At 43.7% G+C, this 20,952-nt stretch overlaps 1 protein-coding gene across 1 annotated transcript in view; it reads right to left on the bottom strand.

Annotated features, from left to right (window-relative positions):
* LOC143782376 (nucleoside hydrolase-like) overlaps nt 1–20,952 on the bottom strand; it is a 134,800-nt gene that overhangs the window by 51,464 nt on the left and 62,384 nt on the right. Inside the window, exons 3-4 of the mRNA XM_077269759.1 lie at nt 9,388–9,567; nt 4,321–4,432 (exon numbers count right to left, since the gene is read on the bottom strand). Coding sequence (XP_077125874.1) covers nt 4,321–4,432; nt 9,388–9,567 — 292 coding nt within the window. The remainder of the gene's footprint in view (nt 1–4,320; nt 4,433–9,387; nt 9,568–20,952) is intronic.

Here is a 20,952-nt window from a genome sequence, read left to right as displayed (position 1 = left end):
GGCTCTCATTATGTGGTTTTAAAAAAAAAAAAGGTGGTTAGGGCCTACTAACGGCTTCTGCCCCTCCCTGGTGTTGTCCTCAACTAAATAAAGCTGAGCTTCAACCTTCCGGCTCTCATTATGTGGTTTTAAAAAAAAAAAAGGTGGTTAGGGCCTACTAACGGCTTCTGCCCCTCCCTGGTGTTGTCCTCAACTAAATAAAGCTGAGCTTCAACCTTCCGGCTCTCATTATGTGGTTTTAAAAAAAAAAATGGTGGTTAGGGCCTACTAACGGCTTCTGCCCCTCCCTGGTGTTGTCCTCAACTAAATAAAGCTGAGCTTCAACCTTCCGGCTCTCATTATGTGGTTTTAAAAAAAAAAAAGGTGGTTAGGGCCTACTAACGGCTTCTGCCCCTCCCTGGTGTTGTCCTCAACTAAATAAAGCTGAGCTTCAACCTTCCGGCTCTCATTATGTGGTTTTAAAAAAAAAAAGGTGGTTAGGGCCTACTAACGGCTTCTGCCCCTCCCTGGTGTTGTCCTCAACTAAATAAAGCTGAGCTTCAACCTTCCGGCTCTCATTATGTGGTTTTAAAAAAAAAAAATGGTGGTTAGGGCCTACTAACGGCTTCTGCCCCTCCCTGGTGTTGTCCTCAACTAAATAAAGCTGAGCTTCAACCTTCCGGCTCTCATTAAGTGGTTTTAAAAAAAAAATGGTGGTTAGGGCCTACTAACGGCTTCTGCCCCTCCCTGGTGTTGCCCTCAACTAAATAAAGCTGAGCTTCAACCTTCTGCTCCAAATTACCATTTTAAAAAATGCAATAGGCTTTTCCGGCCTACTAAAGGTGTCTGCCCCTCCCTGGTGTTGTCCTCAACTGAACAAAGCTGAGCTTCCACATTCTGGCTTTCGCCCTATACTATCAGATATTAAACTGCATTTGGCCTACTAGTGTGGTTAGGCCCTTGAAACAGTGTCTGCTGCTCTTGGGTTTGCTACTCCACTGAACAAAGCAATGCCGCCTGTTTAGTCCTGTTACCAATTTTGAACTGCATGTAGCCTACTTTATTCTTTGGCCCTATATCTGTTTCCTCCTCATCCTGCCCATTGCCCAGCCACTGCTAAATGAGTCTGCTGGTACATTGACCGAGACCACTACATTCCCCTTGTACTCTACACAGCCAGAATCTGTCCCTGCTGAAAGTAAGGTTCCCCTTCCCGCATGTTATACCACCTTACACAGGGACAAAGAGGAAGGTGCAGATGAAAGTGCAGGTTCCTTCATCAGGTGGGGGGGCATACTCGTTGGCGACGTCACTGGCACAGGGCCCCTCAGAGTACGCAAAAGTGTCGCTGCTGGTGGGAGGCGCCCCCGCCATGCAAACACACCGCCGTACTTTGAGGGGCCCTGTGCCAGTGGCAATGCGAACGAGTGGGCCCCCCCCCTGCTTGCTCAGGATCACAGCACTTGCAACTTTTAAATAATTACCTTTCCCTGCAACACCGCCGTGACGTAGTCCGCATTTCCTGGGCCCACGAAAAACTTGAGCCGGCCCTACTCCCCCCACAACTTTTGCCAAATGACCCCCAATTCCCTATGCCCAACTATTATTATAAAGTTAATTAAGATTGACAAGCTTCAGAAACAAGAATGGATGTTTTTGGCATTAAAATGGGCACTGTAGGTGTTTTCCTGGCCTCCACTCACTGCCGACTATGCTTCCCCATTGACTTGCATTGGGTTTCGTGTTTCGGTCGATCCCCGACTTTTAGCGATAATCGGCCGACTGCACTCGACTCGACTCTGGACAAAATCGGGTTTCCCAAAACCCTACTCGATCTTAAAAAAATGAAAGTCGCTCAACCCTATCCAAGACTTTACACGTGCTGCGCCGATTCTTTGGAATGCACTACCTAGGTTAATACGATTAATCCCCACAGTTTTAAGCGTGCCTTAAAAACTCATTTGTTCAGATTGGCCTACCGCCTCAACGCATTAACCTAACTATCCCTGTGTGGCCTATTAAAAAAAACAAAAAACCATAATCAGGTTCCTCGCATCATGTTCTCATACACTTTATGCAGTTAATAGCCCTCTGTGTCTGTACTGCTACATACTTAGGCATTCAACTGGTTCATGCAGCTTTATATGAACACCAGAGCCTTACACTATGGCTGGTCCAAATAACTAAAGCAATTGTTACCATCCACCTCTCGTGTCTCCCCTTTTCCTCATAGTTTGTAAGCTTGCGAGCAGGGCCCTCATTCCTACTGGTATCTATTTTGAACTGTGATTTCTGTTATGCTGTAATGTTTATTGTCTGTACAAGTCCCCTCTATAATTTGTAAAGCGCTGTGGAATATGTTGGCGCTACATAAATAAAAATTATTATTATATTATTATTATTGCTGTTGTTGTGTGGTTCGGTAATATTAGCAGGGTGTTGGTTTTGAGGACATCGTTCTATCGAGTTCACTCTCGTTACCCCTTTCAGGGCCGGCGTCAGCACCCGGCGTACCCGGGCAAGTGCCGGGGCCCTGGCGAGACAGGGGGGCCCATTCAGGGCCGGCGTTGGGGGCAGGACGCTGCCAGTGCCTAGGGCCCCCGCTCCCCCAGGGGCCCTCAGCTAGCGGCACTTCACGCAGCTGCTATGGGGCCCCGACTGTCACAAGCGCCAACTCCCCCACCGCCGCTTTGAACTTTACTGGCGTCTGCCGGTAAAGTTCAAAGCAAATGATGTAGGAGAGAGCATCACCTGGCGCTCCCTCTCCAATCATTCCCCACTCTGCCTCTGACACTGCGGGTGCGCGATGATGTCATCGCGCACTCGCTGTGTGTCAGGCAGTGGAGCGGCAGTCGCCGAGAATGGAGCAGGGAGGGAGCAGCGCGGTGCGGGAACGCTGAGAGGGGAGAATTTTTTATTTTTTTTTGGGTAACTATAACTGTGTACTGGACTATGGGGCCATTCTTGGGGGGAGGGAAGCTGTGCTGTATACTACATGTCTGTGCTGTATACTACATGGCTGTTCTATATACTACATGGCTGTGCTATATACTACGTGGGCCGTGTTATATACTACGTGGGCTGTTATATGCTACGTGGGCTGTGCTATATACTACATGGCTGTGCTATATACTACGTGGGCTGTTTTATGCGATCATGAATCGTGGTATGTGTTAAAGGGGGGTCCACTGAGACTCTTTCGCCCAGGGCCCTCAAAAACCTGGAGCCGGCCCTGACCCCTTTATTTCTTCTTATCACCACGACATTATGTTTCAGCTTCTAGTCTTCCAAGAAGACTATTGAAGCACGCAAAAAGTAAAAAAAGTTTTTAAAGTATTAAAAAAATTAAAAATATATAAAAGTTCAACTAACCCCTTTCACCCCATTTAAAATAAAACAATAAATAAAATCAAACCTACACATATTTGGTATCGCTGCGTTCAGAATCGCCTGATCTATCAATATAAAAAAAAAAAAGAATTAACCCGATCGTTAAACAGCGTGACGAAAAAAATGTCAGAACGCCATAATTATTTTTTTGGTCGTCGCAACATTGCATTAAATTGCAATAATGGGCAATCATCAGATTGTGTCTGCACCAAAATTGTATCAGTAAAAATGTCAGATCGATGTGTAAAAAATAAGCCCTCACCCAGCCCGAGATCATGAAAAATGATGAGTTTGACAGCGGCATTTAACGTGTTAACAGCCGTGGGAGGATCGCGATTCCCCCTGTGGCTGATAGGGGCACATGACAGCTGATCAGATCAGTCATGTTCCGGGAAAGGTGCGGGCTCATCGCCGGAGCCCAGACCAAACAGGGGGAGGCGTCCAATGACTAATAGATCCGTCATTGGACATTAAGAGGTTAAAAGCAGCACTTGTACTCTTTATAACAAATAGCTTGTAAATGCTATGCTCCTTGCCAAGACCAGCCATCACTAACAGACTGTAATTGTGGCAAGTAGCTCATGTAATGAGCAATTAACCATTACATTTATTTCTGTTCTTGAGAACAGAGAAAATTTTAAATAACAGGTAAGTTGCAAAAGTTGCAGGTTTTCACAAGTTCTTTGCAATTTTATTTATTTAAGAAAATGAGAGAAACAAGGTAATCTAGTAGCTGTGACACCTTATTAAGGCTAACAATTTTCCTTGCTTGTTTGACATAAAAAAAACATATTTACAATATATTGTTTATCTTACTAAAAGTAATAAATCTTATTTCAACTAGCTGACACTGTGCCAAAACTTTTTTCCATTTTACTACATTTATACATGAACAATATTAAATGTACTAAAACATGAACAAAATATGTGACAACTCATACTGTGACTTACATTCCATATTCCCTCCCATTATGTACAAGCTGTAAAGTTTCTTAGGGAAGGTGGGATCCATTCTTACAGCGAGAGCCAAGTTAGTCAATGGGCCTGTAGCAACTAAAGAAATCTGCAATGAAAAACAGGTTGAAAGAATTAACTAATAACTAATAAATAAACCTAATAAATGAACATTTACAGTGAAGTTTTGTCTTCTTCATGAGAATATCTGTGTGTATATTTATTGGGCAACTGTTATGTACCAAATTATTATGCAACTAAATGAAATCTCAATTGTTTACTTTCACCGGTTAAAGGGAGAATAATAAAAAAACAACAATATACAAAAATAGATTTCTGACATTTCCCCCAAAAAATATTCTGTTCAGTAACAGTCACAAGGTTTCCAGCCATGGAGTCTGTCAGTTCCTTAATTTGTTGGCGATCAACTTTTTGGGCAGAACCAACCACAGCCTCCCAGCGAATCTATTTCGTTTTGACCATCCTCCATCTTGTTGTGGTTTTCAGGCTGTTGGTCTTTTTCCTCTGGTGCTGGATTTGTCCTAGGTCAGGTGATTGCATCACCCTTTATTACCCAGCACCTGCCTTCCAGTCCTTGCTGGACAACAGTCTTTATCCGCTAGTGTTCTGGCTTGGTGCCTTGTTAGCTTTCTGTGTTAGATATTGTGAAGTTCTGGGATCTCTAGTTCTGCCAGTTTTGTTTTTGGTTCTCCGTTCGTTTCTGCAGCTTCCTCTATTTTCCTTCTAGGAGGTTACCTGTTTTTGTTCCCAGTCCCTAGATCGTTCAGGGACACCCTTACCCCCTACCTGTAGGTCTTCGTTTGAGTTTAGCCTAGGAGACGTTGGTGGGTCTATTCACAAGGAATAGGTCACCCACTCCATCGTAGGGTTTCAGCCTAGTCCTAGTACTGGGTCAGCTGTTCCCCCTTCTACCCTAGTCCTGAGCTGCAGATCCGTAACAGTTTGTCCAGCCACAAAAAAAAAATCCCTCTTCCGGATTTTGGCAATATGAACAGCGTCCAAGAACTTGCTCAACGCTTGCAAGGGTTAACTTTGGAATTAACCAGCATGCAATAGCACATGAGTAATTGCCCGGGACCACGCTCTGAAGAACCGAAGTAGGATTACCTGAGTTTTTTTTTCTGGTAAACAGCAGGAATTTTTTTACATTTAAAAAAGCGTGTTTACTATATTTTCGGCTTAGACCTAGATCCTCAGGGGATGAATTACAGCGTGTGGGGATTATCATGTTTTAATTGCAAAGGGAACCCCAAATTTGGGCATTTTCATTACATCCTGATCCTTGTTTGACATCAGTAGAAGCATTTTTTACTGCTATGGGGTTGTTATATGATGATCCTGATCGGCTTACAGAAGCTGAGGCAGAGCTCAGACGGCTGAAACAGGGTTCTAGTGATGATGAGAGGTATTGCAGCCTGTTCACACGATGGTCCGCAGAGGTCAGGTAGAATGACCCAGCGCTCAAGAGTCAATTTTAAGCAGGTTTGAGTGAAAAGGTAAAAGATTTACTCATTGCATATCCTGCACCTGATACTTTGGAAATTGCTATGCAGTTAGCTATCCGTGTGGATAGAAGATTGAGAGACAGGCAGAATGAAGAGAAGACTCCTACTATGCTGGACCCAGCTCCTCAGGATACCCCCATCGACTGCGGGGAACCGATGCAACTTGGGGCAATGTCCTCTCATTCCCAGGAGAGGGAGTGGAGGTTCTCTGAGGGTCTATGCTTGTATTGTGGTAAGGCTGACCATTTTATTAAGCAATGCGAGGGTCGCATAAGGAAGGAAAAGAAAAAAAAAGTCAGTAGGAGCACCACTCCCATTCATATTAAGTTTTTACGGTCCGCAGGCGTTTTTTTTTTCTGGAAATACCACCCATCATGGTCATTACATTGATTTTCAGGTAATGGTGGATTGCGGTTCTACACTTAATTTGATTGATCAACAATTTCTAGACAAATATAAGTTTGATTCTGAACCATTGTCATCTCCTTTTCCTGTTGTGGCAATTGATAACACTCCCCTGGTCATCAGGTACTATAAGGTCCTGGGGTCAGGAGTGTTATTGTAAATGTTGTAATGTTCATTTTGCTGCTATTGTGAAGAGGGAGCTACCTGAAGCCATTCAGGTTCTCTGGAGGGTATTTTCGGAAGTTGAGTCACAGGGTCTACCCTCCATAGAGATTGCGCTATTGAGTTCGTCCCAGGTGCGACACTTCCTGAGAGTCGTTTATTTAATCTGACGATTCTCGAGAGGGAGGTCTTAAAGGAATACCTACAGACTAGTTTAGCTGCAGGTCATTTAAGACCCTCTAAATCCCCTGTGGCCGTAGGATTTTTTTTTGTAAAAAAAAAAAAAAAAAGGATGGGGGTCTTAGGCCGTGTCTGGATTTTAGGGAAATTAATAAGATCACTGTGAGCAATTCTAACCCGTTGCCGCTAATTCCAGATTTGTTTAGCCAACTAGCCAGAGCAAAGTGGTTATCTAAAATCGACCTTCTTGGGGCATACAGCTTTTAATACCCCGGAAGGTCATTTTGAGTGTCTAGTGACGCCTTACTAATGCGCCTGCGTTTTTTCAAAATTTCATTAATGACATTCTGAGGCCATTGATCGGTAGAAGAGTTATTGTTTATTTGGATGATATTTTGATTTACTCACCTGATCTGGAGTCACACTGGCAGAGAGTCCGTGAAGTTCTACAGATTTTGAGTGAAAACACACTCTTTGCTAAATTGGAGAAGTGCGAGTTTGCGGAGCAGAAAATTAGTTTTTTGGGGTACCTTGTCTCCAGTGATGGGTTTGAGATAGACCCGGTGAAGGCTCAGGCCGTTTTGGTGTGGCCTAGGCCTGAATGTTTAAAGTCGGTTCAAAGATTTTTAGGGTTTGATAACTATTACAGAAAATTCATAAAGAATTGCAGTGCTACAGGCTGATCGCCTCCATGCCATGCCGCATTGATGCAGTAATTGATGGAAAAGGAGCCCCAATCAAGTATTGAGTGCATTTACTGAACGTACATTTCAGTAGGCCAAAATTTCAGATTTTAAAATCATTTTTCAAGCTGGTGTCATAAAGTATTCTAATTTACTGAGATAATGACTTTTGGGTTTTCATTGGCTGTAAGCCATAATCATCAACATTAACAGAAATAAACACTTGAAAAAGATCACTCTGTAATTACTGTATATAATGAGTTTCACTTTTTGTACTGAAATAAATTAACTTTTTGATGAGTCTAATTTTGTGAGAAGCACCTGTAGCTATCACCCCATATCACTTTTCCCCTATACCTCAAAACTAGTGGAACAACATGTCTATTTTGAATTGTCCTCAAATCTATCCTTCTGCTCCCTCTGACTGATTACAATCTGGCTACCAACCACACCATTTCACTGAAACTTCCCTGACTAAAGTCAACAGCGACCTACTAATCACCAAATCCAAGTGACACTACTTTGTCCTCATTATCCTGGACCTGTCATCTGCCTTCGACACAATGGACCATTCCCTGTTACTACAGACTCATCTGTTATTGGTCAGTACTGATGGTGCGCATATACTGTATGGCTTCCAGTGATACACAAATACTCTGCTATCCGATTCTCAGAAGCGTATCTATACATATAATTGTCTAAGGTCCACTTCCGTATGTTTGTCTGTAACTTCCGTCTGTAGCGGAAATCCCACATCGCTGATTGGTCGCGAGCAATCAGCGATATTGGGGCGGGATTTAAACTCCACTTTACTTTTTACTATTGATGCTGCCTATGCAGCATCAGTAGTAAAAAGATGTAATGCTAAAAATAATAATAAAAAAAAACATTCTCACCTTCCGGCGTCCGTACCAGCCTTTCCCGCTCCTCGCGACGCTCCGTGACCAAGAATGCATTGCGGCAATGACCCCAGATGACGTAGCAGTCTCATGAGACCGATACATCATCAAGGGTTATTGCCGCAAGGCATTACTGGGAAAGGAGCGTCGCAAGGAGCATCGCTAAATGCCTGGGCTGGATCCGGGGGCCGCCGGAAGGTGAGTATATAACTATTTTTTATTTTAATTCTTTTTTTCACAGGGATATGGTGCCCACATTGCTAAATACTACGAGGCTGTGCTGTATACTACGTGGCTCTGTTATATACTATGTGGCCTGTGTTATATACCACGTGGGCTGTACTATATACTACGTGGGCTGTGCTCTATACTACGTGGGCTGTCTTATATACTGCGTGGGCTGTGTTATATACTGTGTGGGCTGCGCTATATAGTACTTGGGCTGTGCTATATACTACGTGGGCTGTGTTATATGCTACGTGGGCTGTCAGACTCTTTCGCCCGGGGCCCTCAAAAACCTGGAGTTGGCCCTGGCTTCACTAATTGGTCACGCGTGGCCAGCCGCGAACAATCAGCGACAGATGCAGTCCAGCCGCGAATTGGTGCGGGATTTGATCCACGCTCCGCTGATTGGTCGCGCCCAGCTGGACGAATCCTGTGCATTCATTGCATTATTCTGAAATCTTCATAAATAAACTACATACATATTCTAGAATACCCGATGCATTAGAATCGGGCCACCATCTAGTCTACTATATAATCGTCTAATTCTGTCTATAACGGAAATCCCGTGTCACTGATTGGTCGCGCCAGCTGGCCACGACCAATCAGCGATATTGGCGCGGTATTTAACCCCCACTCACAGCGCGACGTAGTTCAATCACGTTTACTGAACAAGTTCTGTCAGTCACAGTGTGATGTAGTTCAGTCATGTTTACTGGACAAGTTCTGTCAGTCACAGTGCCACATAGTCCAGTCACGTTTACTGAACAAGTTCTGTCAGTCACAGTGCCACATAGTTCACTCACGTTTACTTCATAAATAAACTACATACATATTCTAGAATACCCGATGCGTTAGAATCAGGCCATCATCTAGTACACTGATAAATCTCCAGCAATGTGCTGGATGCGGTGAACTAGAGGCCAGTCATATACAGTATAGGATATGAGGGCTTTTTACAATTAATTGAATTTCCATTGACCGTACCTTGCCAGGATGCTCAGATGCAAGTCGTATCATAGCATCAACAGCATGTTCCTGCTCAATAAATTCCAAACCAGGAGCATTGGCATCAGGTACATCTCCTAGACCATCTATACCATGAAAATCAGATGCATTGATATTTTGTCCCAGTATAGCGGTTTCTGCTCCTCTGAAGACAGGAATCTGTTAAATAAGGAGAAAAAAATAAAATTAACAATATGTCAAACACAAAATGTACTGTTATTGTGATGTATTGCTTTCTTAAAAAATATTTGCAATATCAAATCATGGATGTGTAATATCTTTTCAGCTGAAACCAACATTAGCATGTTTGTTTATTAAATAATATGTAACTGCGCATTGCAAATAAATGACCTGCATAACTAATGTTAATGTAAAATGTACACCTATACACCCTACTGCCATACCTTGCCTTTCAGCAATTCCATTTTATACAGGAAGTTAAATATTATAAAAGCACTGGCTCCACCTGCTGACCAAGACTGAATACTACAGCTCCATACCTTTCTCCCAACATCTGCCATTTGGGAGAGTGAGGACGCTACCATACACATTAAAGGGAACTTGTCATCTGATTCATGCTAACCAAAAGTTGGGCAGGATTAATCATACCCTGGTGTACCTCTGCTTTGTGCATGTACTACTGTCTATCTGTTTGGTTCTGATCTGGTTCCGTCCCCGTTGTGATTCTTGCCTGCCGTTTCTGTACCGTCTATTGCCCGTTCTGGTTTACTGATCTCTTGCTACGTCCAGACTATTCTTCTGACTGCCCCTGTGTACTGCGCCAACCTCTCTGTGTTTGTCTTTGGCTTGTGTGACTATGTGTTTTCCTGTCATCCCTTTTTACATCCCTGGGGTTTCCTCTCCCTTTTGCACTTATCCCCTGGAGCCGCTGCAGCCCCGCGCTGTAGGCTCAAACAGCGGCGCTAGGCTCCGCCCACCCCCTCTGACTCACGGTCACGTGACCGCAGGTCCTGTTTGCCTTCTCTGGAGAGCGGCCAGCTCCTACAAGTGCCACTGGTACCGCTCTCATGGCTCCTCGGTGTCACCCACTGTCCCCAGCACCAGAGGTCCAGGCTAAACCCCTGCGCAGCCGCCAGTGAGTGCCCGTCGGGTAGCTGGTCCTGACAATTTCTCCCAGAAAATTATTGCAATTACACATGTTTTATTATACTCCTACTTATTTCATTTGTGTGTAAAGGAAAAATACAAAAATAGAAAAAAAATGCAAATTGGACATCATTCGCACAAAACCCCAAAAATGAACAGATCAAAATTGTTGGTACTCTCAACTTAAAATTTGGTTGAACACCTTTCAGAATAAATAACTGCAATTTAATCATTTCCAATAACCATCAACAAGCTTCTAACACCTCTGAACTGAAATTTTGGATGTCTCTTCTTCTGCAAACTGCTCCAGACCTCTCATATTTGAAGGTTGCCTTCTCCCAACAGCAATTTTAAGATGTCTCCGCAGGGGTTCAATGGGATTTAGATTTGAACTCATTCCTGGCCACTTCAGAACTCTCCAACATTTTATTTCCATCCATTAATGGGTACTTCTTGAAGTACAGTTAGGTCCATATATATTTGGACAGTGACAACATTTTTCTAATTTTGGTTATAGACATTACCACAATGAATTTTAAACATAACAATTCAGATGCAGTTGAAGTTCAGACTTTCAACTTTCATTTGAGGGTATCCACATTAAAATTGGATGAAGGGTTTAGGAGTTTCAGCTCCTTAACATGTGCCACCCTGTTTTTAAAGGGACCAAAAGTAATTGGACAATTGACTCCAAGGCTATTTCATGGACAGGTGTGGGCAATCCCTTCGCTATGTCATTCTCAATTAAGCAGATAAAAGGCCTGGAGTTGATTTGAGGTGTGGTGCTTGCATTTGGAAGGTTTTGCTGTGAAGTAAACATGTGGTCAAAGGAGCTCTCCATGCAGGTGAAACAAGCCATCCTTAAGCTGAGAAAACAGGAAAAAACCCATCCGAGAAATTGCTACAATATTAGGAGTGGCAAAATCCACAGTTTGGTCCATCGTGAGAAAGAAAGAAAGCACTGGTGAACTCATCAATGCAAAAAGACCTGAGCGCCCACGTAAGACAACAGTAGTGGATGATCGCAGAATAATCTCCATGGTGAAGAGAAACCCTTCACAACAGCCAACCAAGTGAACAACACTCCAGGAGGTCGGCGTATCAATATCCAAATCTACCATAAAGAGAATACTGCATGAAAGTAAATACAGAGGGTTCACTGCACGGTGCAAGCCACTCATAAGCATCAAGAATAAAAAGGCTAGACTGGACTTTGCTAAAAAAAACAACTAAAAAAGCCAGCACAGTTCTGGAATAACATTCTTTGGACAGATGAAACAAAGATCATCCTCTACCAGAATGATGGAAAGAGAAAAGTATGGGGAAGGCATGGTACAGCTCATGATCCAAAGCATACCACATCATCTGTAAAACACGGCGGAGGCAGTGTGATGGCTTGGGCATGCATGGCTGCCAGTGGCACTGGGTCACTAGTGTTTATTGATGATGTGACAAAGGACAGAAGCAGCCGAATGAATTCTGAGGTATTCAGAGACATACTGTGTGCTCAGATCCAGCCAAATGCAGCCAAACTGATTGGTCGTTGTTTCATACTACAGATGGACAATGACCCAAAACATAAAGCCAAAGCAACCCAGGAGTCTATTAAAGCAAAGAAGTGGAATATTCTTGAATGGCAAAGTCAGTCACCTGATCTCAACCCAATTGAGCATGCATTTCACTTGTTAAAGACTAAACTTCAGACAGAAAGGCCCAGAAACAAACAGCAACTGAAAACCACCGCAGTGAAGGCCTGGCAGAGCATCAAAAAGGAGGAAACACAGCGTCTGGTGATGTCCATGAGTTCAAGACTTCAGGCAGTCATTGCCAACAAAGGGTTTTCAACCAAGTACTAGAAATGAACATTTTATTTAAAATTATTGAATCTGTCCAATTACTTTTGGTCCCTTTAAAAACAGGGTGGCACATGTTAAGGAGCTGAAACTCCTAAACCCTTCATCCAATTTTAAGGTGGATACCCTCAAATGAAAGCTGAAAGTCTGAACTTCAACTGCATCTGAATTGTTTTGTTTAAAATTCATTGTGGTAATGTCTATAACCAAAATTAGAAAAATGTTGTCTCTGTCCAAATATATATGGACCTAACTGTATGTTTGGGGTCATTTTCCTGCTGTAAGACTACTGACCTAGGATGACAACCCAGCTTTTTGATACTGGGCACTACATTGCGACCCAAAATCCTTTTGAAATCTTCACATTTCATGATGCATTGCATACAGTCAATACACCCAGTGCCAGAGGCAGCAAAACAACCCCCAAATATCTTTGAACCTCCATCCATATTTGACTGTAGGTACTGTGTTCTTTTCCTTGTAGGCCTCATTCTGTTTTCCTTAAACAGTAGAATGATGTGCTTTAGCAAAAGGCTCTATCTTGGTATCATCTGTCCACAAGGTACTTTCCCAGAAGGATTTTATCTCACTCACATACAGTACATTTTGGTAAACTGAAGTTAAGCTTTTTTATGTCTCTGTGTCAGCAGTGGGATCCTCCTGGGTCTCCTATCATAGCATAATTGTAATTCAAATGTTGAGTTCACACTGACACTGATGCACTCTGAGCCTGCAGGACAGATTGAATTTCTTTGGAACTTGATTGGAGCTGCTTATCCACCATCTAGACTATCCTGCGTTGCAACCTTGCATTAATTATTCTCTGCCGTCCACGTCCAGGGTGATTAGCTACAGCGCCATACACTGCAAAATTCTTGATTATCTTGTTCACCATGGACAAAAGAACATCAAGATCTCTGGAAATTGATGTGTAACCTTCAGATTGTTGATATTGTTCAACTATTTTGGTTTTCAAGTCCTCAGACAGTTCTGTTCGCCTCTATCTGTTCTCCTTGCTTAGTCAAGTCAACTTCTCTTTGTATCTGACTTCAGGTGATACCGTATTTTTATATTGCCCGCACCTATTAATTGCCACTGGTGAGCTTGAATGAGCATCACATGTTTGAAACAAAGTTGTTTACCAACAATTTTGGAAAGTTACCAACAATTTTGTCCAGCCCATTTTTGGGGTTTTGTGTGAAATTATCCCTAATTTGCCTTTTTTCTTTGTTTTTGTTTGTGTTGCTCAAATACAATCAAAAGGAAATAAATGTGTATAACAAAACAAACATAATTGCACACATACACACAAATATACTTTGGAATATTGTGTAGCCAAGCTAGTGTGCCTAAATATATCATATATGACCTGTCAGTCAACTGGAATGGAGGTGAAGCCAGCCAAGGCAGCGTATACCTTGCTCAACATTGAAACTGCAACACCAAGAGGAAAAAAAAAGTCATAGAATTTTGGAAATCGCAGGATGGATTAACATAGCAATGATTTGCAAATGATGAAAAAGTGGAAACTAAATTTTCGATTTATTCATATGAAACATGAGCCACATACATAAATCCTCACAGTTGCACATCTCAGCTGTGATCAGTGAGGTTATGTGAGGTTATTAGTAGTGATGAGCAAGTGTGCACGCCACTGCTCGGTACTCGATTGAGCATCAGGGTTTTTCGGCACCCAGGTTACTCATTTGAGTATTGCAGGTGCTCGAGCGCCATACTCGAGTCCCCTGCCCACATGTTTTGCAGCTGTTAGACTGCCAATAAACATGCGGGAATTTCTTGCCATACACAGTAATGCCGTAGCCATTTTGGCTACTGGCATTACTGTGATTGACCATCCGCATCACGTCATGAAGTTTAAAGAAGCAGTTCAGGGGGAGTTGTTATAAGAGGGAGAGCTTAGATTAATGTCCGCCCCCCTAAAGATATTATAAAGTTTGACCCTTTAGTGCTTTTAATAAGGCAATAAAGGGTGTTTTTAACTTTTTCGAAACGTATTAAATAATGTAAAAAAAATAATGTGGGCCCCCCACTATTTTTTGATAACCAACAAAGGAAAAGCAGACAGCTGGGGGCAATACTTTACTGAACCACCAACAGACAATAATACATAGAACAGTCCCAGCAAATTCACTAGATTATGCAAATTATAGAGTCTCGTCCCTTCCACTGTCTCACAGGAATTACAGCAGCTGTGACTTCAGGGCTTCCAAGGCCGACTACCCCCACCAGTTGCACCCTGCTTTTGGTGGGTACCCACAGAAAGGAGGCAACGACAAATTTAGGAAGCTGACAGTCCACTTAAGTATGTGGCCAGGTGTCCTGAATGTCCCAACCTGGCTTATACGAACATCTCCATGGGGCCAGGTGACCAGATGGTAGCAATCTGACTTCTCCCTGACTTCTCATTCTTTGATCATTTACTCAATCAGCATAGTTGGTCCTTCACTGTTTGCAGGTCAACAAGCTACATGGACTTATACAATGGTAATCAACATATTAGCAAATATTCAATAACCCTTTGTCCCTGTCCTCCAGGAAAAGCAACATGATAGTCTATTCAAAAGTCAACTTTAGGCTCATTTGAACAATCACTTATGTCTCTTGACCCACTGAAGAAAAATATATTGGGCCTAATTAAGAATAAATGCTGTGTCATCACATTCCTCCCCCATCTTAATTAGCCAGACGTGATAGGTTTCCGATCATTCTTCTCCTGGTCCTCGACTTGACCTGGGTAACTCCTCATGTAATCGAGAATCAAACTTGTATGTATTGCATCCATACAAAGTGTCCTTTGCTTCCAGTGGTTCCTAGAAGCTGATGAAGATGAACTGTGTGGATCTGCCTCCCCGCGATTCTTCAGCTCGACGGATCCACCCATACCAATAGAACAACTCCTCAAGCTCCTTCTACCACTTGAGGCTCCAGGTCCCAATGCGACTAACAACTCCTGAATTTGGACTGCTTGGGACTGGGTACTTGATTCCAGACTGTCACTTGATCTTTGATTTGGCAGGCAATTCAATTCTTCTTGGTCAAACTAATCATCATCCACAATGTTTCAGGTTTCCCAAAAAAACAATTCCTGTATCAAAACCAACCAAGTGTCGGTAGCCCTGTATTCTATCCGTTGAAGCTGGCATAACTCCTGTAATTGCCATTTCCAGCGGAGGCTGTATTTCTACTTGAGTCCTGTTCTCATGGCTGAGCTGGTGGGGTTGGACATAGTAGTGTCTGAAATCTGCTATGTAGGTCTCACCTATGGTCTGCTGGGCCTGTCTTTATGCATCCCTGGTTTTGGAACCTCTGGATGGTGTCTATGAACACCAATCCCCTGCAGCTCCCCTGGATTCAATATTATCCTACCACTGCCACCAAATGTGGTGATAAGCATCAGTGGGTGCTGTTTCTCACTGGCCCAGCTGTCTTTCCCATTGAATACCTGCACTCCTTTGCCGTGGGCAGAATACTACTCATACTACACAGGCAGTGGGTAAAACAGTGTGGCAATACTTCATTTAATGATCAACAGACAATAGTATACATAGAACAGTCCCAGCAAATTACAGAGTCTCACCCTTCTGCTGGCTTGCCAGGATTAGAGCAGCTGTGACTTCCAGGGCCGACTACCCCATCAGTGACACCACGCTTTTGGTGGGCACCCACAGTGAAGAGGTAACAATAACCTTAGGAAGCTGACAGTCCATTGAGGTACATGGCCAGGTATCCTGATTGTGCTAATCTGGCTTCTTCAAACATGTCCATGGGGCCATTGGCTTCTCCCAATGTATTTGAGGGTTTGGTGATGGTCAAAGAATCAGACCTCTATTCCTTCAGCTTGGGCCGTGGTCCCTTAAGCTGACTTCCTGTAGAGTTTCTCAAATCTATATCCTTGCCCTTAGAGCCATGGAGTCCTGGCTACTGTTCTGTTGAGTCTCCTGCAGAAGGATAAAAGTCCCTTTTTATACCCACATATGTCCTTCAGGCCATCATCCACAACTCAGGAGGAAGGCGGGATGAGTCAACTCTCATTGTTTGAGTATTTAATCAATCAATCTGCATAGTTTGTTTTTCATGGTTGGCAGATCAACAAGCTACATGGACTTATACAATGAGCAATCAACATATTAGCAAATATTGATTGTTCAATGACCTGGTGTCCCTGGCCTCCAAAGATAGCATTACAATAATTATTTCAAAAGTCAACGTTTAGGCTTATATGAACAATGATGAATACCAACAAATAAATAGTGCTATAAGTCTCAAAAATGTATAAAATGACTACTTACATTAAGTAATGCACCAAATGGTGCTTTCCAACCACGCTACACATATCCCTAATGGGCGTCCCTTGACTAATTATAGTCTTAGTTATTATAATTGACACTGCCGTCATTGGAAAGTCTAGGGACATAGCCTATAGATATTTTGATCTTTTTGGTGTATTTTTGTATTTACCTTTTTTAACATATATATTTGTGTATGTAGTGGTCTATCAAGGGCTCTGTCTTGATTGATTATTGACATATTATCTACGATTTTTTAGATATTTCAATTAAAAATATACATTTTATGAGACTTGATAGCACTATTTGTTTGTTAATGTTCATTATTTAGCAGTGTGTGGCGCCACAGGGTCCTGGCCGTCACAGTGGTATTGCTTTCCTTCCAGGGAGAGTGATGCTACACTTGGAGGCAAGAAAGGATAACTGCGTCCAGGTATCACAAACATGCAACACATTTCACACTCCAGGCCACCAGGGGGAGCTTCTGCTCCTATTTATTAGGTCACTCCCCATATATATATATATAACTGATAGTCTGTAGGGAAAGTCAGTCAGTTCCGGATGTAGTCAGTTCCTGACAGAGCTCCAGGCAGGAGTTCTGTTAGTTAGTTCCAGACCAGAGTCTGAGGAGGACAGAAGGTTAACGGAGCTGTGCATGCTACAGTAAGCGCTGTCCCCCCCGCTGTGGTGCTGAAAGCGGCATTCATCTCTTCTCCCCCGCAGGAGAGAAGAGATGAAAGATCAAGGTTTTTTTTCTTTTTTGTTAAAAATAGAGTTGCTGGGACCTCCTGCCTCCCATATGCGTATATTCATCACTGTAATGAGCGGTCCCACGTGACCGCTCACACAGTACAAGCTGCCAGCGCTGAGAGGAGAGAGGAGACATCGCGGGAGCTGGGTGAGTATTTCTCTGCAAGGGGCCGGGCGGCGCACTGGGGATGGGAGGCGGGAGGTCCCAGCAACTTTATTTTTAACAAAAAAGAAAAAAAAACTTGATCTTTCATCTCTTCTCTCCTGCGGGGGAGAAGAGATGAAGGCTGCCTTCAGCACCACAGCGGGGGGGACAGCGCTTACTGTAGCGTTGTCTCTCCTGCGGGCGGTACGTGCACACGGAGGAGAGTGCACACTTTTCTCCGTGTGCACGTGTGCAGGACGTATTGCTGTACGTGCTGCCGGAGAAAAACGGACATGTCTCCGTGTTTTGCACATGGACACACGGTCCGTGAAAACACGGAGACATGTGCATAGACCCATTCATTTGAATGGGTCTACGTGTGTCAGTGTTTCCGGTATGTGAGAAAACTGTCACTACACGTACCGGAGACACTGACGTGTGAAAGAGGCCTTAGTTAGTTCCAAGACCAGAGTCTGAGGAGGACAGAAGATTAACGGAGCTGTGCATGCCCTCAGAGCTGCAGCTCCCAGAAAGAGACATTGAAAGGCAGAATTGTATTGCAGCGAGCATGAAGGAAGTCAAAACAAAGGAGAGGATACCAGAAGGGGACCAGCCCCGCTCAAGCTGCCTCCTTCTGAGGTGCAAAATCCCAGTAGCCGGACCACCGAGGGAGTAAGGACCTCTATGCCTTATTTCAGAGACCGTCAGGACAGCTAATTGCAGGTTACCTGTCCTCACCTACACCCAGGAGGCACGGTGACACCTAGAGAGCTGGGTTATCTAACAGACCCTATAAACAGGCTCAAGTAACCAGTCATATGGGTTTTGTCCTATCCTATATGTTAGACAAACAACGCCGGGTACTCCGTCCCTGTGCGGGCTGTCACGTGGCTCGGGCGCTTGGGCTTCTGGGTCCACCTGACGGCGCATGCGCCGGCTTCACCTGAATCATCACAACGGAATTGGTTTTGATATAAAAAGGCCCTTTAGTATACAAGTGCCACCCCCTGACGAAGGAAAGTGTTTTCCGAAACGCGCGTCGGGGTGCGCGGTGTCAGGACCTGGCGTTCCTCCTCACAGGTAATTTACAGATAGAATACCTCAATATTTCCTTTGCACTCAGCACTTTTTTTCGGTGTGTTCACTTTGCAGCTACATGCTGCTTTCATGAGTGGTTCTGCACGCATTGAATGGTGTGCTTTTATAATTTGTAGTCTCACACACTACCACCATATAGCATTCATAATTTTTGCACTTATGCACTTTAATGCGTTTTTATTGAGTTGAAATCCTAGGTGGTCACCGTTTATATATTTTTTTACTTACTTTTTAAGTAGGTTTCTATCTGTACCAACCAAGATTGGAGGTCACCATATATTATAATTTTTGTTAAAATATATAATTTTTTTCTATTGTCCTGAAATTAAATCGCGTACTTGTTTTTATTGTATATTTTATTGCAAATTTTATGTATATATAACCTTTTTTGTTTTGCCACTCACTGTAATAAAGGCTATTTTATATCTATCTCCTGTGTGGGTCAACTCTTTCTGGCATTCCATGTCTTGACTGTGGCGGTTGTTTCCTATCCTATATGGGAGACAGAGAGAGTGAAACATCACATCTGTGAGACCCTTATGTGAAGCCATAGGCAGTATGGGACTACACCACCGCAGCGCAAGGGAAGGCTACTGATTTCCACCTGGACAAGGGAACTCTGGGTTGCCTCCAAACCGGCCGGACTCTGCCTACCCTTTGATCTGGTGCTCTGGACTGTGGATGCTGAAGTCTTCAGTAAAGGTAAAGAGACTGCAACCTTGTGTCCTCGTTCTTCATTGCGCCTCTCACCATACCACCATCAACACACCGGGAAGCCCTGGAGACATACTTCATCTGTGGAAAGGTATACCATCTAACTGCCATAACATCACCCCAGCGGACCACTTAAAGCAGCGTCGGTCACCCTGACCGAATACCACAGGTGGCGTCACGAACATAAACTCTATCCCTTTAAAGACCTTTCCCTTTTACACGAACGTCCCAGGGTCACGGACCGGGTCAGCCACCGTGACATCCGCCTGTGAACCACAGGACCCGGTACAGAGTACCCCCTTGCACTGACGGGGCGCTCCAAGTGCATCTCTATATGTGGTTCCTTCAGATGCTCATGATTTTGCTGGTATTACCGTAATCATATGAACAATGTCCTATGTCTCTAAACCCACCAAAGAAAAATGTCTGGCCCAATTAAGTATAAATGCTGTGTTGTGACAGGGAGTCTTTGTTTAAATAAAGTAGTTTTTTCTGTGTGTTTTTATTTTTTGTTACTGGGTTAGTAATGGGGGAGTCTGATACTGTAGACACCTCTCCACTGTTAACCCCTGGCCTTGATGCCAGCTAATATTACACAGCTGACACCCAAAAAAATATTACCCCAATTGCCACTGCACCAGAGCAATTGGAAAGAGATGGGCAAAGCGCCACAATTGGCGCTTCTAGTGTGATGTGCTAATTCTGGGGCGGCTGCGAACTGGTTTTAGGCTGGGAAAGGGGAAAAAATAACCATGGATCTTCGCAGCATGATATCAACTCTCAGATGTTGAGCTTTACCTTGGCTGGTTATCAAAAATAGGCAGGGGACCCCACATTATTTTTTTAAATTATCTGGGCAGCACGGTAGCTCAGTGGTTAGCACTGCAGTCTTGCAGCGCTAGAGTCCTGGGTTCTAATCCCACCTTGGACAACATCTGCAAGGAGTTTGTATCTTCTCCCCGTGTTTGCGTGGGTCTCCTCTCACATTCCAAAGACATACTGATAGGGAATTTAGATTGTGAGCCCCATCAGGGACAACGATGATAATGTGAGCAAACTGTAAAGCACTGCGGAATATGTTCACGCTATAGAAAAATAAAGATTATTATTATCTGTTTAGTTACGAGCAGCAATCTGGGAGCCAGATGCATCCAGGAATCTTCCACATGCTGTTCCCATTCCACTATTTCCATCCATTTCAGAAGTTTTACTGCCGTCCCAAACCGTTCTGTTAGTAGCTTCCAGAAAAATGTATATATATATATATATAGGCTAGGTTCACATTGCGTTAATGTGTGCACGCTAACGGACAGCGTTGCACGGCGAAAATGTCGCAATTAACGCCGTGCAACGGGTCCGTTAGCGCACCCATTGACAGCAATGTGAAGTTTCCCTCTAGCGCATCGCAAGCGCGTGCCTTTTTCGGCTCGCGCTAGCGATGTGCCGTTCTTCTGTGGCGCGCCTCGGACGCTGCTTGCAGCATCCGCGGCGCGCCTGAGGTCCGTTCCCCGCTCTCGCAGATCGGGGATCTGCGAGAGCGGGGACGTTAACGCGGCCCCTAAATAAACAT

Source organism: Ranitomeya variabilis, chromosome 6 (genome assembly GCF_051348905.1).
Source record: "Ranitomeya variabilis isolate aRanVar5 chromosome 6, aRanVar5.hap1, whole genome shotgun sequence".
NCBI classification, from domain to species: domain Eukaryota; kingdom Metazoa; phylum Chordata; class Amphibia; order Anura; family Dendrobatidae; genus Ranitomeya; species Ranitomeya variabilis.
This window is presented reverse-complemented; position numbering and strand designations above follow the sequence as displayed.